Source organism: Coregonus clupeaformis, chromosome 35 (assembly GCF_020615455.1).
Source record: "Coregonus clupeaformis isolate EN_2021a chromosome 35, ASM2061545v1, whole genome shotgun sequence".
Taxonomy (NCBI): Eukaryota; Metazoa; Chordata; class Actinopteri; order Salmoniformes; family Salmonidae; genus Coregonus; species Coregonus clupeaformis.
In genome coordinates, this window is record NC_059226.1 from 122,392 (window position 1) to 139,032 (window position 16,641).

Sequence of the window (16,641 nt, forward strand, 5' to 3'; positions counted from 1 at the left end):
TTGAATTGAATTGAATTGAGAGAGAGAGAGAGATAGTTCACTTACCTTGTATTCGTTGTGGCTTTATATTTCTGCAGGAGGTCAAACGAGATAATCAAAATCAATCAATCAATACGTACCAGTCAATCAATCAAACCCACAGATCATGTGAACTTGGAGAGAGCAGTCTTGACTCCTGACCTGAAGGAATGAGATGTCATCTCGTCCCGGCTCCCGCTCTAGGGTTTGGATCCCATCAGTGAGTCCGAGTGTTTCTGTCCATCTCCTCTATCTTCTCTCGAATCCCCGTCATCTTCTGCTCAACCTCGTCCTTCAGGGCAGCGATCCTGACTGCATCCTCCTCACTCAGGAACTGATGCAGCTTCTCAAACTCACCCATTATCTGCTGTGCAGTGTTCTGGGCCTGGCTCTGGAGACAGGGAGAAAACTGTTACCGACTTAAATGCCATAATAAAGCTACATAATTAATAAGTAAGCTACATAGAAAGCACTTATCTCACCACTACCATGAGGAATACTGACCAGGGCTTGGGGTCAGGAAGGGTACCTTCTAAGTCTTGTTGTGCATTAAGACAGGTCCCCAGCTTCCTCCATAGACTATTCAGGGCAGTCGCCACTTCCTCCTGAAAATATAAATATTTATGTCAGTGGAGAGAGAGACTGTTTAACATTAACTAGCCACTTTGAAACTGACAGTACAATGAAAAGTAGAGCTGTATGTTATGGTAGAGCCAGTGAATGTCTTCATGACCTGTATGTTATGGTACAGCCAGTGAATGTCTTCATGACCTGTATGTTATGGTACAGCCAGTGAATGTCTTTATGACCTGTATGTTATGGTACAGCCAGTGAATGTCTTCATGACCTGTATGTTATGGTACAGCCAGTGAATGTCTTTATGCTACTGTACCTTGTACTAGGGATGTCAAACGTTCAGTCTGCTGCACAGACCCTCTGGACACTCAAGTTTAGAGCGCCGGCTTTAAATTGTGCTTTGGAGCATTTTTAAAGTCTCTCCATTGGTGACGCAACAGGTTGACTCGCAACCCGCAGTCCCCATGGTTATATCCGCGGGCGGGCGGGTTTAGGGTCATCAAATATTGTGTTCAATTCAATAAGAGAAAAGCTGCGAAATGGAGAGTTGAATATAAAGAGGAGGGCCAGAAAAGTCATGTTTGGGAAAGATTTGGTGAAGTGGTAAAAGAGGATGATAGCAGTGCCGGCTATGTTATGTGTGATGATTGTGAGGCTCTATACACATTTTACAGTCACAGGAGGCTGCAGGTCTACAACCTCTCACATAGCCTAAATATGAACTCCTGCTGAATTAAGCATTTGTTTCAGAAAATTGATACACCAAATGTAGGCTACATTTTTATTTGGAAACGGGAGTGGAGATATGATTTCTTTCTATTTATAAAAGCTGATAGTATTTCAACCATATAAAATATGCATCCAAGCCGAAATGAAATCAGAAACATGTTGGGTCGTTTTCACAGCTTTCTATTTTATTATCAGGTAAAAACGACTGAATGTGCCCCAAAAACGTGCTATGATTAATTGATTTCGATGATAGTGAAATCGTGAAAATATGTTTGTCCTGGTTACTTGTACTCTTGTGGAAATGGGGTCGCAGTCGTGTTTTTGGTGGTCTGACAAACAACACATAGGTTTCTTGTCCTCCAGACAGAAGAGCTTTAGCTGCTCCTTGTGAAGACTACAGACGACCTCAGAGCCAGATATGGCCTTCCTTCTCTCTAGTAGGAAGGTCTCGCTCAGGTTCTTGAGAGCCAGGTTACCGAAGGGTTCACCCGCTATTGAAGACCTTTTGCTGCCAACGGGACACTCCCGACCTTGCCTATGACTCCAGCTTTCTTCCACACAGGCTTTGCAGAAACTGTGGCTACACACCAGGACAACAGGATCTTTGAAGATGTCGAAGCAAACTGGACAGATGAGGTCGTCTTCGGGGACAGATCTCTGGACGCCGTTTTTAGTAAACTAGTGTGCTGACTCGTCTGTCCTCTGTAGCTACGGCAACTATGGACTTAGTTACTTCCTTTCTTATATATTCTTTAACAATCTGGTTATTCCCCAAACTGTAATGTGAAGTTGCTGTTTGCCTTCCTTGTTTTGGATTGTTTCAAACGTTGCGACTTCCTGGTCTGTTTCAAAAACAAACGCTCTGACTAGAAGCCGTAGCCGGATGTTGAAGAATTTAAAAACGTTACAGAGTTTAATGGCTGTGATAGGACAAAATTGAGGATGGATCAACAACATTGTAGTTACTCCACAATACTAAGCTAAATGACAGAGTGAAAAGAAGGAAGCCTGTACATAATACAAATATTCCAAAACATCCTGTTTGCAATAAGGCATTAAAGTAAAACTGCAAAGAAATAGATGACATCTCATTCCTTCAGGTCACGAGTCAAGACTGCTGACTCTGACTGCTGACTCTTCACATGATTTGGGGGATTTATTGATTGATTAATTAATTTGATTCCCTCTTGACCTCCGGCAGAAGTATAAGACCATGACTGCGTTCTTATGACTTGATAAATACATGTATTTTTCTTGGTCAATCTTCTGTTTATACCTCTCCCGTGTTCCGTGTCTTTTAATTTGGAAAATTCACAGGACATTTTGCCCTGGACTTTTATTTTGACACAATTCAAGGTGGAGGGTGGGCGTGGCTAGCTCCACAATGCTCATTGATTGGCTCTAAAGGCCTATTTTCCATGTTCTGGTCAGCTGAGGATTAGGTAAATCATGTGACTAAAGTCTGACATGTGACTAAAGTCTGACATGAGACGATAGTGTGACATGAGACGATAGTGTGACATGAGACGATAGTGTGACATGAGACGATAGTGTGACATGAGACGATAGTGTGAAGAGAAGTGTCGCTTTGTGAAGTTCTTGTGAACAAGTCGGGATGATGGGGCTGACAAAAACACGCTCTTGCAGCGTTGTGTTGCTGATTATCGGGGCAATTGATACAGGTAAGTAGTTAGCTATGTGAAGTGATTGTGTCCGATATATCGGTGTTTCAATAACTGTTAAATTCCAATTTGAATACTAACTGCGCCGACATCCAAGCATGCTTGAAATCACGACGGTGACTCCAGAGTTTAGTCCGCTAAGTACGGTGACTCAGACTCCAGCAATCAAATTGGTCAAATCCACACATTTGCTTTGCTTGTTCGGGTTTCATGTCTGCGAATCTTGCTTCCTGATAAATGTGAAAGCAAAAGTTGGCTAACTACAATGTTGACGTTTTCCTGGGATCAGAAACCCCCCCATAGCGCTATTCCACAACATCTGCTGAAGCAGTCAGGGGTGGGGATTTTGTCATTGGACTGCATTTAAGACCAATCGCAGAATGTTTAATAACGCCGTTTCAATGTCTCCAAATCTCAACTCTTGTATGCAGCGTTCTCGAATCCCTTACAATCTAAAGAATCCTGGGGCTATGTTGACGTGCGCGAGGGGGCACATATGTTCTGGTGGCTCTACAACGCTGACAGCCCGTCCGCCAGCTACTCCCAGCTGCCCCTGGTGATGTGGCTGCAGGTGAGGAACCTTACACTACTCTCTTACCTATCTACAAGTGGGTAACCTTACACCACAGGAGGTTGGTGGCACCTTAATTGGGGAGGGCAGGCTAATGATAACGATAACTCCTTTCTGGCCATTATTATGAGCCGTCCTCCCGTCAGCAGCCTCCTGTGCCAAACACTATAACACTGTCTTACCTATCTAGGATAGATAGATAGATAGATGGATGGATGCTGATGTATTTTGACTCTTACAGGGGGAGGAAGGGATGGATAGATGATGCATCTCTAATAATGGTATGTGTCTCTCCATTCCAGGGCGGCCCGGGAGGATCAGGCTGTGGCTTTGGGAACTTTGAAGAGATCGGACCCCTGGACAGAGACCTTGGGCCTAGGAAAACCTCCTGGGTAAACCTCACACACACACACACACACACACACACACGGCTCATCAATGAGAACTGGATGTCAGTGTTTAAGGTGTGTGTGTTTGTTTTTGCCCCTGCAGGTCCAGTACTCGAGTGTATTGTTTGTTGATAACCCGGTAGGAACAGGCTTCAGCTATACGGACACAGACAAGGCCTTCGCTACTGACGTGGCTACTGTCGCCTCCGACATGCTGGTGCTGCTCAAACACTTCTTCGACAAGAAGGAAGAGTTCCAGGTGGGTTCAGCTTCCCACAGGTTGGATCACCAGGAGTTCAGAATGGTGTTCAACTTTTAATTCTGTGGAAACGATAGTGTACAGGACGACCAGTTGAAGAACGGTGTGATTTTATGGTGGCACAGAGGGAGATTGTGAATGGCAGGGGTTAAAGTTCTCGTCACTGCAACGGATTTCCTTCATATGGATGACGCGGGAGGTTTTGAGTAAAAACAAAATATAATAAAACAAATTGGGGATGTGGGGGGGGATTAATTTCCAGGCAGACTACCAACTTTTATTTCCTCACGTGTTTTGCGCTGTGGTTGCCAGGCGTTGCTCGCTCATTCCACCCACACTGCCACTCAGCCAGGCAAGTACAGAACTGACTGGTTAGGGGCTGCCAAACGTGACATCAATAGCTAAAATGCCAGGCAAATGTAGATTTAATTGTTTGTGCGTATTGAACAACTTTTATTTCAGCTCATGAAACATGGGACCAACACTTTACATGTTGCGTTTTATATTTTTGTTCAGTATAGGTGACCCACCTTTTTTTTTCACCACTACATCACTGGACCCAACCAACACAAACTGTGTAAGGAGCCAAAAATGCGTCCTTGAAAATAGATATTAGTGCTTGAAAATGTACTTGGAAAAGGTCCTTGAATTTGAATTGCCACTGTCTGTACGAACCCTGTCAAACCAACTTTGCCTCACATTGGACAAATAATTTGTCTAACTCTTTCCACCAGCGAACACGCACGACACCCGCATCAAACCACACCCTGAAACCAATTCGCGTTTGAATTCAGTCATGGCTGCTAGCATTTCTTAAAGAACCGAATTTAAAACGAGGCTGAATCAGGAAGTGCAGTCGCCCTTTAAATTATAGTCATGCGAAAAACATTTTTTTCTCTTGCTTTAACCGCCGTGTATGCTGCACAAGTTTAGTGATTTCAAATGGTCACACCCATATTGATCAGGCCACACCCACCAAACGGGAGAAAACGTACCTCAAAGGCTGTTGGAAGAGCAGTGCGCTCCGTTTTGTGTTAACTTGTCATTCGGTACAAACCATCACGCAAATGTTTAACCAAACTGAACGCACCCCAGGAGTCTCCTTGAGGGAGGGAGGGAGGGAAGGAAGGAAGGATGGATTTAAAAGTATTGGAACACGGCACCTATGGCTCAAACTTCTCAATCCATTTAAACATTTTTAAAAATTTTGTCTTCTCTAGAGTGTGCCCTTCTACATATTCTCTGAGTCCTATGGAGGGAAGATGGCTGCTGTGATCTCACTGGAACTCTCTAAGGTAGGCACAAATTACGTCCCCAATGGCATCCTGTTCTCACTATATAGTGTATACGGGCCCTGGTCAAAAGTAGTGCACTGTCAAGGGAATAGTGTACAAACCTACTGTCCTGTCTCTGCTGTGGGAAACCTTTTCCAGTTCTAGTACTTTGGTATGTAAGTGAATAGGAACCATGCATGGAAAAACTGGTAGATCAATGGTGTCTGACTCGGTAATGGAACAGGGTTTTCAAAACGAAAGACTTAAGGTTCACTGTCGTGTGTTGAGCAATGCATGACGTAGACAGGAACTAATGACTCGTGCTAAGTTGGGGCCTACTTCCTCAAATCTCTACCCACACTGGTCAGCACTGGTCACCATGGGTTCCTGTGTCTTTTTGGCTGTTTCTGTCTCTCTCAATTCAATATACTTTATTGACATTTGAAGTGTTATGACTTTTGGCTTGGGATATTCAAGATTTTACTGATTTTATTTACTGTAATAATTAATTGATCTGATTTTTATTAATTTGTTATCCTATCCAAATTAATCTGATACCATTTAAGGGTTGGATTGGAGATCCTTGAATTAATTATATCAGTAGTTATCATTAGCCGGGTAATATGAACCAGTCGGCAATCGTACTGCGACGCTCCAGCAGATGCTGTGGAAGGGGTGCTAGTGTTGGCCTCTGTCACCATGACCTCACCGTGCTCTTGGTAATAATGCCATAACGACTATGTGCAGATGATACAGACATAACAGTATGAATTAGCACAAGGTGATGAATACAGAGCCTAAGCATGCACGTGCTCCCATAAAAGAAATATCGGCAGCCATCCCATAATGCAATACTGTGTGCAGATAAAAAGCAAAGATCTCAGCTAACACCGGAATGTGCGAGCGTTCACCACAGCATTAAGTTGCAGCATGAAACACACGAAGAACTAGTATGTAAGACATGAAGATAACAGATGCAGCAGAGATGAATTACAGAGCTAAAACATGACTAGGATGAAGTAATCACTACAATACATTTACATTACATTTTAGTCATTTAGCAGACGCACTTATCCAGAGCGACTTACAGGAGCAATTAGGGTTAAGTGCCTTGCTCAAGGGCACATTGACAGATTTTTCACCTAGTCGGCTCGGGGATTAGAACCAGCTACCTTTCGGTTACTGGCACAACGCTCTTAACCACTAAGCTACCTGCCGTCCCAATACGTACCATACAATAGCATATGTTAAGATATATATATATATATATATACTAGGGCTGTCAAATGATTAAAATTTTTAATCAAATTAATCAGAATTTTCAGTGGATTAATCATGATTAATCACTATTTGCAATTACACCTGAATCCTAACCATTTTTTTTCTGAAATGCATACCAAAAGATAAATAACAGGACACAGATACATAATTTCATATTATGTCTGTTTATTAACACAGCCAAATAATGGTGTTTTAAATCAAGCTGAAACATACTACACACCATAATATTTGTCTTTGGCTGTGGCTCTTGACGGTGGCTTATAGAATGAGTCTTGAGACGCCACTTGCAAAACATCAAGGAAACCTGAGTCTTCTACAATGCTAATGGGTCTACAATCCTTTGCAATCCATTTTGCTATTGTGTTGGTCAAATTATCTGAGGTTGATTTTGTTAATTGCCTGCAAACATTCAGCGTGGTCTGCGCAAACCACTTGCTGAATCTGACGGCCCAGCAAACGCATGTTTGGCGTTGACATGGTACTTCAAGCTTGAACAGCTCCGTGAAATTGAAACTCCTTCTTACAAATCTTGCAAATAACCTTGTACTTGTTAACTGTACCATCATCATTCTTTTTTATATTTGAATCCGTCAATATGCCCACTTTGCTCACCTTGCTCCATCTCGCCTCTAGCTCCCAACCACTTTCCTGACCTGAATAATTTGTCACACTGCGCATGCGTGAAATGCGTTAAAAACATTGACGTAATTAACAGCAAACAACTAATTAACGTCGTTAACGCGCTATTTCTGACAGCCCTAATATATACACATAGTCACTATGCTGTCACTAGAATAACACTACAAGACGTAAGATGGGTAGTCCCTCCCAGTCGGTCTATGTCAAATGAATGATGGGTGATAGAAACGTGGGCTCATTCGTTCAACGGGCGTGGCCTTGCCTCGAAGGAACTTGATCTGACGTCTGTTAGCAGGTCCTGTAATCTATAGGGATACTCAGAGGGCGGGCTCTAGAAGTTAATATGAGGATAAAACCTGAGATTTCCTCGTAAGTGTCCACAACATATTTTTCTTGTACAGACGTTTCATCATCTCTGACATGAAATACATAGCCTGTAGTGCGTACATTCATGTTACAGCAAAATGCCCGTTATGCTTCTTTTATGACCATAGGAGGATCAGAAGAGAAATATCACATTGCTTCAAGTTATATCAACATGTCTTTCAGTTTAATACAGTGTTTAAGAAAACGTGTTTCATTTCGCGCTATTGGTGCCATTTTCTCTTTGTTACAAGAAATGTGAAGAAAAAGTCCCCGACTTTCTCTCTATCAATACACATCTCTTGGCTCTCAAGCCTGGCTGGTCGTTTCCCCAGTAACCAGATCACAAGGCGTCCTGCTGACTGACTGTCCTCTGACCTCCTCAGGCCATTCAGAGTCGTAAAGGTAGAGCTGTTTCGTTTGTCTTGTGATAGCCTTGAAAGGGGCGCCGTCAAATACAAAACTGTAAGTCTTGGCCTCACCACCACTTCATGGGCTCTCGTCACCACAAAAGTAAAACCTTTCCATTGTCAAAGTAGACGCATTACAACGATGGTCAAATATAATTATGTTATTAGTGGTAATAATATTAACAGCAATTACAATAAATAATAATAATGGGATAAAATTAGTGCTGGTACCAGTTGTAATATGACTTCTAGTAATGGCATGTTAATGACTAGTAATGACATGGCGCTCTCTCTCATATGAATTGAGTCTGCTATTCTAACATATCTGTCTCTCTATAGGCTGTAGAAAAAGGAACCGTGAAATGTAACTTTGCTGGAGTGGCTCTGGGGGACTCTTGGATCTCTCCACTGGGTCAGTATTTACCTCGGAGCACAGAACATCAGAACACCCACTTAGAAGAACAGAACATCCAGTTAGAACATAAACTCATAAAACATTCAGTACACGGCTCTTTAAAAGTCAGAACACTCTTTACAACACTTTTTATTGGACCAAAAGTCTACTCTAACCCCTCTCTAAACCTTAAACACTTCAGGTTCACTGAAGACTGGTACTGTATCCCAAATTGCATCCTATTCCCTATATAGTGCACTACTTACGACAAGATCCCTATGGGGCCCTGGTCAACAGTAGTGTTCTAAAGGGAATAGGGTGCCATTTGGTACACAGCTGTTGTTCCCTGTGTGGTCACATGACTGACTGAACAAACAGGTTTACCTACCGCTGCAGTTTTCTCCTCTTGTAAAACCTTGCATCCACAGTTTCATGCATGAGGGGGGTTGTTGTACTGTTCTAACACCCCCCTCATGCAGAGTCACCAGGGGTGTGTTCATAAGTGCACACCGTAGCAAACTGTTTTGTAACGTAAACAAGCATTTCTTTATTGGAGAAGTTCAGGTATGTCCCTCTCGGTTTCAGCCCGTTTGCTTCTGCTTGGTTCCACCCCTGGCTAGCTAACCAGTGTGTTCCCTACTGACTGTATAATCCTGGGTAGTTTCCAGTGTTGTATTGCACACTGTATTGGACAAGTCCAGGTAGTCCCTCCCTTTTTCATTGGGGTTTTGTCCCATTCGGTGCCTAATGAACCGCAAACGTTCTTCTCCTCTGTTTCTCTGCAGACTCTGTTATGACCTGGGGACCTTATCTTTACACCACGGTGAGTCTCACACACACAGCCTAGTAAAATGTGTTTTCTATGTTTTTAAGTTTTTTTATTTTACAGACACATTTGCTTTGTTTTGGAAGATGTGATGGATTTTGCATTCTATGCGGTTCTTTCTGCAGACTGGGTGGTTTTAAAGTCTGGAGAATACAAAATGGAGCTGGTTTTGTAGTCCCCTGTAGCTCAGTTGGTAGAACATGGCGCTTGCAGCGCCAGGGTTGTGGGTTGGTTTCCCACGGGGGGGCCAGTATGAAAAATTTATGCACTCACTAACTGTAAGTCGCTCTGGATAAGAGCGTCTGCTAAATGACTAAAATGTAAAAATGTTTTGGTACCTAGGCATGCTGGGGATTGTAGTTTTACATTGACATTTTAGTCATTTAGCAGATGCTCTTATCAAATCAAATTTTATTTGTCACATACACGTGTTTAGCAGATGTTATTGCGGGTGTAGCGAAATGCTTGTGCTTCTAGGTCCGACAGTGTAGTAATATCTAACAATTTCACAGCATATACCCAATACACACAAAACTAGTAAGGAATGGGATTTAAGAATATATACATTTATGGACAAGCAATGACAGAGTGGCATGGACTAAGATACAGTAGAATATTATAGAATACAGTATATACATATGAGATGAGTAGTGCAAGATATGTAAACATTATTAAAGTGACTAGTGTTCCATTTCTTAAAGTGGCCAGTGATTTCAATAGGCAGCAGCAGCCTCTAATGTGCTAGTGATGGCTATTTAACAGTCTGATGGCCTTGAGATAGAATCTGTTTTTCCATTCTCTCGGTCCCAGCTTATGTAAGTGCATACATTTTCATATTTGTTCGTACTGGTCCCCCGTGGGAATCGAACCCACAACCCTGCTGTTGCAAGTGCAACGCTCTACCAACTGAGCCACACGGGACTGTCTCCCATTGCCCTCCAATCCCTGTTAGATGGCTACGGCCTGGGGGGGAAGTGAACAATGATGCATTTTGGGTAGTGTAGTTCTCTGACTGTGTCCCCATTGCCTCCACTCTGCAGTCCCTGGGCGCGTTTGAGGGGTAAGGCTAAAGCAATTGACTGTAGACAAGTCTGGGGAGGTGCATCTGCGACAGCCGAAAGTAGGACACTAATGTGGTTTTCCAATCGCAAGGCTCAGATCAACATGGCAATGTTGCCATTGTTCATACAAGTTTTTCTTTATAATGTTAAAATAAACAACCCCCATATCACACCCTCACAAACTGAAATCATGTGTGTAGATTGTACAATCAGTTATTGAGAGCCTCAAATATCACATTAATTTGTATACCCACTGAATACATGAATCGCGTTAAAGTTGGTTCCTGTTTCCGTCATGTCTTTGGTCACGTTCGCGTAGGTCAAACAAAAACACCCTAATGATTGGTTGACAATAGAGCCTTCCACAATGGAGGCAATGGCTGCAGGATGAAGTTGGTGAAAACTTGCCTTCAAAACTTCATGACCTTTTGATCACATGATTTTGTTGTAAAGTTCATGCAGTCGACATGTAGGCGTAAGTCGATTTTTCTTAATCCCCATAATGCAACACACTTTGAAAGGCAGTGATCAACGATGGTCACTGACTTGACAAAAGTGATCCGCTTGAACGCGCCCCCTGCTAGATGACTTAAGGCCTAGGGGAGGTGAACAGTGATGCATGTTGGGTAATGTAGTTGTTCTCTGACCGTCTCCCCATTGTCCTCCATTCTTCAGTCCCTGCTAGATGACTACGGCCTGGGGGAGGTGAACAGTGCAGCGGAGGCGGTGAAGCAGGCGGTGGATCAGGGGCAGTACCTGAAGGCCACAGAGCTCTGGTCTGTCACTGAGAGTGTTGTGGAACAGGTCAGTGGTGTGTGTTGGTGTGAATCACTGAGAGTGTTGTGGAACAGGTCAGTGGTGTGTGTTGGTGTGAATCACTGAGTGTCATGGAACAGGTCAGTGGTGTGTGTTGGTGTGAATCACTGAGAGTGTTGTGGAACAGGTCAGTGGTGTGTGTTGGTGTGGATCACTGAGAGTGTTGTGGAACAGGTCAGTGGTGTGTGTTGGTGTGAATCACTGAGGGTGGTGTGTGTTTGTGTGAATGCCATGGTCATCAGAGCATCCTTTCAGCTCCTGTCTAATTTCAGAACACAAATGGAGTCAACTTCTACAACATCCTCACCCAGGAACCTGATGAGAAGATGACCTCCGTGGCTGGAGAAGGATACCTCTGTAAGATGCCTTTTCAGATCAGTCTTAAACAAGAAAAAAATGGGGTGAAATGTCTTTCTAGTTATAATTAGGTTAAGGTTTATTTGAACATCCTGGTACATATATGCAGAAACATACATAAAATGTGATGTCATACAATATTTAAAACACTGGTAAAAAGTTTTGTTACAAATATATACTGTCTGTGGGAAAATGCTCCTTACTAGCCTGAAAAATACATTCCTGAGATTACACCATCACTTCCTGTTTGTTGGTGTACTTTCCGTGGTCCCTCCCACAGCCCTGCTGATGCGCCGTCACATTCGCCCCCTCCACCGCCAATCACTGAGCCAGTTGATGAACGGGCCAATCAGGAAGAAGCTGGGAATCATCCCTCAGAACGTCACCTGGGGAGGTAAGACACTGCTACTGGGTCAAAAATGGATTCATTTAAAAAGTGCTTCTTTTTTTAAAAGCTGTAATATGTCACTTTTTGGGCAACCCGACCAAATTCACATAGAAATGTGTGTTATAGATGTGTCATTCTCATTGAAAACAAGTCTAAGAACCGGTAGATCTGTTCTATGTGTGTCATCTCTATGCTTTCCGTTTCTGAAATTTCATTTTTGTGTCTTACCTTCGGTTTTGTACACCAGCTTCAAACAGCTGAAAATACATTATTTTTGCTTATAGAAAATCTATTTCACAGTGGTTTAGATCGTACAAATGGCGGAGCGGTTTCTGCATATTGCACCTTTTAAAAATAAATGTGCCCTCCACACTCTCACACCTTTTCTCTCCTCTCTGACCTCACACTCATCTATCTCTCTCTTTTAATCTCCCTCTCCACTTCTCAATCTCTCACCCTTCTCTCTCACTTTCTCCCTCTTACCCCGGTCTCTCTCCCCCCTCTAGGTCAGGCTGATGCAGTGTTCAGCAGCATGTCAGGTGACTTCATGAAACCAGTGGTGGACGTGGTGGATCAGCTGTTGGATGCTGGGGTCAACGTCACCGTCTACAACGGACAGCTAGACCTCATAGTGGACACCATGGGTCAGTAATTCCCCTAGCTACAGTTGTTTACAGGCTGGCCACAGAATCAGCATTCAACACTTACATTTTGTAGTGAAATCAGTTGAAGCCAAAACAGTGTAGACTGGGGAGGTATAGTCAGGGCTGGGTAGGTTACTTTCTAAATGTAATCAGTTAGCTACTAGCAGCTTGAGGCTATGAGGAGAGTGATGCAGGCGCTGGGGGTGGCTGATGTGGGGGTGGGGGGATCTGGACAGGGCTGATGTGGGGTGGGGGGGGTCTGGACAGGGGTGATGGGGGGTGGGGGGTCTGGACAGGGGGTGATGTGGGTGGGGGGTCTGGACAGGGGTGATGTGGGTGGGGGGGTCTGGACAGGGGTGATGTGGGTGGGTGGGGGGGGTCTGGACAGGGGTGATGTGGGGGGGTCTGGACAGGGGTGATGTGGGGGGGTCTGGACAGGGGTGATGTGGGTGGGGGGGTCTGGACAGGGGGTGATGTGGGGTGGGGTGGGGGGGGTCTGGACAGGGGTGATGTGGGGTGGGGGGGGTCTGGACAGGGCTGATGTGGGGTGGGGGGGTCTGGACAGGGCTGATGTGGTGGAGGGGGGTCTGGACAGGGGTGAAGTGGTGGGGGGTCTGGACAGGGCTGATGTGGGGTGGGGGGGGTCTGGACAGGGCTGATGTGGTGGGGGGGGGTCTGCACGAATTAGATTAGCACTCATGGTCTTCTTAATGAAACTGTTTTTTGACAGTATGGAGCTCGATATACCAAGGAGGAGTTTAGAACAGAGGAACTCCCTCAAACTGTTATTCCACAGGCTGGGTTCCACAGGCTGGGTTCCACACTATGCATCTGTTGCAAAATCCCTTTTTTTTTTTTTTTTTTTTTTACTGGCTGTCCATTGGTCTCAAAAAAACAATGATTGATAGGCAGCTTAAACGTCTTCAGTTCAACCATTATTGGGTTAAAATACACATACATTTGTGAACAGCCATCCACATCAACCACAATCAGTATGGCGCAAATAGCTAAATGACAGAGCAGCAGTGTGATTGACATCAATGCGCTATGTAGATATCATTAATAAGTGATATCTGTAGGCTACACCACTGCTGTCATCCTTACCTCCAAGTGTTTATCCAAGTTGGCTGTATTTTTTAAATTATTTGTTTTATTTAACCAGGTAGGCCAGTTGAGAACAAGTTCTCATTTACAACTGTGACCTGGCCAAGATAAAGCAAAGCAGTGCGATAAAAACAACAACACAGAGTTACATATGGGGTAAAACAAAACATAAAGTCAAAAATACAACAGAAAATATATATACAGTGTGTGCAAATGTAGCAAGTTATGGAGGTAAGGCAATAAATAGGCTATAGTGCAAAATAGTTACAATTTAGTAATAACACTGGAATGCTAGATGTGCAAGAGATGATGTGCAAATAGAGATACTGGGGTGCAAAAGAGCAAAATAAATAACAATATAGGGATGAGGTAGTTGGGTGGGCTAATTTCAGAAGGGCTGTGTACAGGTGCAGTGATCGGTAAACTGCTCTGACAACTGATGCTTAAAGTTAGTGAGGGAGATAAGAGTCTCCAGCTTCAGAGATTTTTGCAGTTTGTTCCAGTCATTGGCAGCAGAGAACTGGAAGGAATGATAATATGATCTTTGGATGCCGACAGCAGTCGCACCATTGGAAGACATAGCTTGGACTGTAGCCTACAAAAGCCTATTCCTGCTCTTTTCTCGAGATCCATCAAACACATTTGGTGTGTCATCATAGTGGTCTCTGATTGGTGGTCATCATAGTGGTCTCTGATTGGTGGTCATCATTTGGTGTGTCATCATAGTGGTCTCTGATTGGTGGTCATCATTTGGTGTGTCATCATAGTGGTCTCTGACTGGTGGTCATCATTTGGTGTGTCATCATAGTGGTCTCTGACTGGTGGTCATCATTTGGTGTGTCATCATAGTGGTCTCTGACTGGTGGTCATCATAGATGTCTCTGATTGGTGGTCATCATTTGGTGTGTCATAGAGGTCTCTGATTGGTGGTCATCATTTGGTGTGTCATCATAGTGGTCTCTGATTGGTGGTCATCATTTGGTGTGTCATCATAGAGGTCTCTGATTGGTTGTCATCATTTGGTGTGTCATCATAGTGGTCTCTGATTGGTGGTCATCATTTGGTGTGTCATCATAGAGGTCTCTGATTGGTGGTCATCATTTGGTGTGTCATCATAGAGGTCTCTGATTGGTGGTCAGACTCACTCAGGTGGAACAAACTTAAACTTGTGCCTTTTTTCAATGTTGAGAAAACAGAAAGGTGTCAAACATCCTTTCTGAAAGTCCTCCAATAAGATCTAGTGTTTCTATCTGTAATCTGATTACAATATTTTAGCTCGGAACGGATTAGTTAGTTTTTTTCAAAGTCTGTTATATTCAATCTGTTACTCCCCAACCCTGGCTATAGTGCAGTCAACCATTTACCAATATTACCATTCATATATTGACTATTGGTCCCTGATAGACATTCATACATGAGGATTGTTGATTGGATACAGATTACCAATTGATTACTCATCACTGATTGTCCAATCACAGGTCAGGAGCAATGGGTGAAGCAGCTGAAGTGGGTGGGGCTCCAGAGCTTCAGCCAAATGAGATGGACGGCCATGGATGACCCCGCCTTCCCGGGTGTAACCGGTGCCTTCTACAAGACATACAAGAACTTCTCCTTCTACTGGATCCTCAAGGCTGGACACATGGTGAGGAAACACAACCATTATTGGGACACAAGTTTTTCTTTTTATTACATTTTTAACATAGATTTATTAGCTTTTCAAACGGGACAATCATCAGAGTTGGTACAGTAATACTAAACTCTCCTTTCTCCCAAAGTGGGACATGGTTTACTTCCCTTCATGGATTTGAAACAAAATGACTGCTATATGGAAACTTCCTCTACAGCCCATGCCTACATCAATCCAATGTTTTTACATTTACATTTTAGTCATTTAGCAGACGCTCTTATCCAGAGCGACTTACAGTTAGTGAGTGCATACATTTTCATACTGGCCCCCCGTGGGAAACGAACCCACAACCCTGGCGTTGCAAGCGCCATGCTCTACCAATTGAGCTATATTTGTGGAGAGTAGTGAACGAGTGCATACTTCAGAAGGGAGAGATTATTGGAACGCGACCACAGTGTTGGAGTAGGAAGACGATGCAGAAGATTGAAACCCAGTATGCAGCCATTATGGCCCAGTAGTGTTTCATTGGGAATATCTCAATTGTATACTCTTCACGTCCTCTCCTTCTCAAAACCCATTGGAGGAGAAGGTAAGAGGGAAGGGACCTCTGGCTTTCTCATCCAATGGGTTTTGAAGAGGAGACGAGGAGGAGTATGCAATTGAGATCCTCCCGTAGTATTATTTTTGTCTTGCACTCCCATGATGCATTGCTCTCGGTCTCTGTTATCAGATCCCCTCGGACCAGGGACCCATGGCACTGCAGATGCTGAAGATGATCACACAGCAGGACTAACACACACCATAACACACACACACCATAACACACACACACACACCATAACACACACACACACCATAACACACACACACCACAACACACACCATAACACACACACTCCATAACACACACTAGAGCTGGACGATATAAGGGAAAGAAATCCAGATTGTGATCAATTTAAATTTTTGTATAAATCAAATCAAATTTTATTTGTCACATACACGTGTTTAGCAGATGTTATTGCGGATGTAGCGAAATGCTTGTGCTTCTAGCTCCGACAGTGCAGTAATATCTAACAAGTAATATCTAACAATTTCACAACATATACCCAATACACACAAATCTAGTAAGGAATGGAATTTAAGAATATATACATATATGGACAAGCAATGACAGAGCAGCATGGACTATATCTTCTTTTGAAATCATGATAAATCGGCGATTCATTATTTTTT

General features: G+C 43.4%; 1 protein-coding gene across 1 annotated transcript; it reads left to right on the top strand.

The window, feature by feature from the left end:
- The first annotated feature begins 2,764 nt into the window (after positions 1 to 2,764).
- On the top strand, positions 2,765 to 16,395 carry LOC121551175 (retinoid-inducible serine carboxypeptidase-like). Its single transcript, XM_041863720.2, has 13 exons — positions 2,765 to 3,005; positions 3,437 to 3,576; positions 3,879 to 3,968; positions 4,069 to 4,224; positions 5,445 to 5,519; positions 8,531 to 8,603; positions 9,371 to 9,408; positions 11,148 to 11,276; positions 11,561 to 11,645; positions 11,926 to 12,039; positions 12,540 to 12,677; positions 15,260 to 15,423; positions 16,139 to 16,395. Exons 1-13 carry the CDS (start codon positions 2,939 to 2,941, stop codon positions 16,199 to 16,201), a joined length of 1,332 nt encoding a protein of 443 aa, XP_041719654.1. The 5' UTR covers positions 2,765 to 2,938; the 3' UTR covers positions 16,202 to 16,395.
- Positions 16,396 to 16,641: the final 246 nt, after the last annotated feature.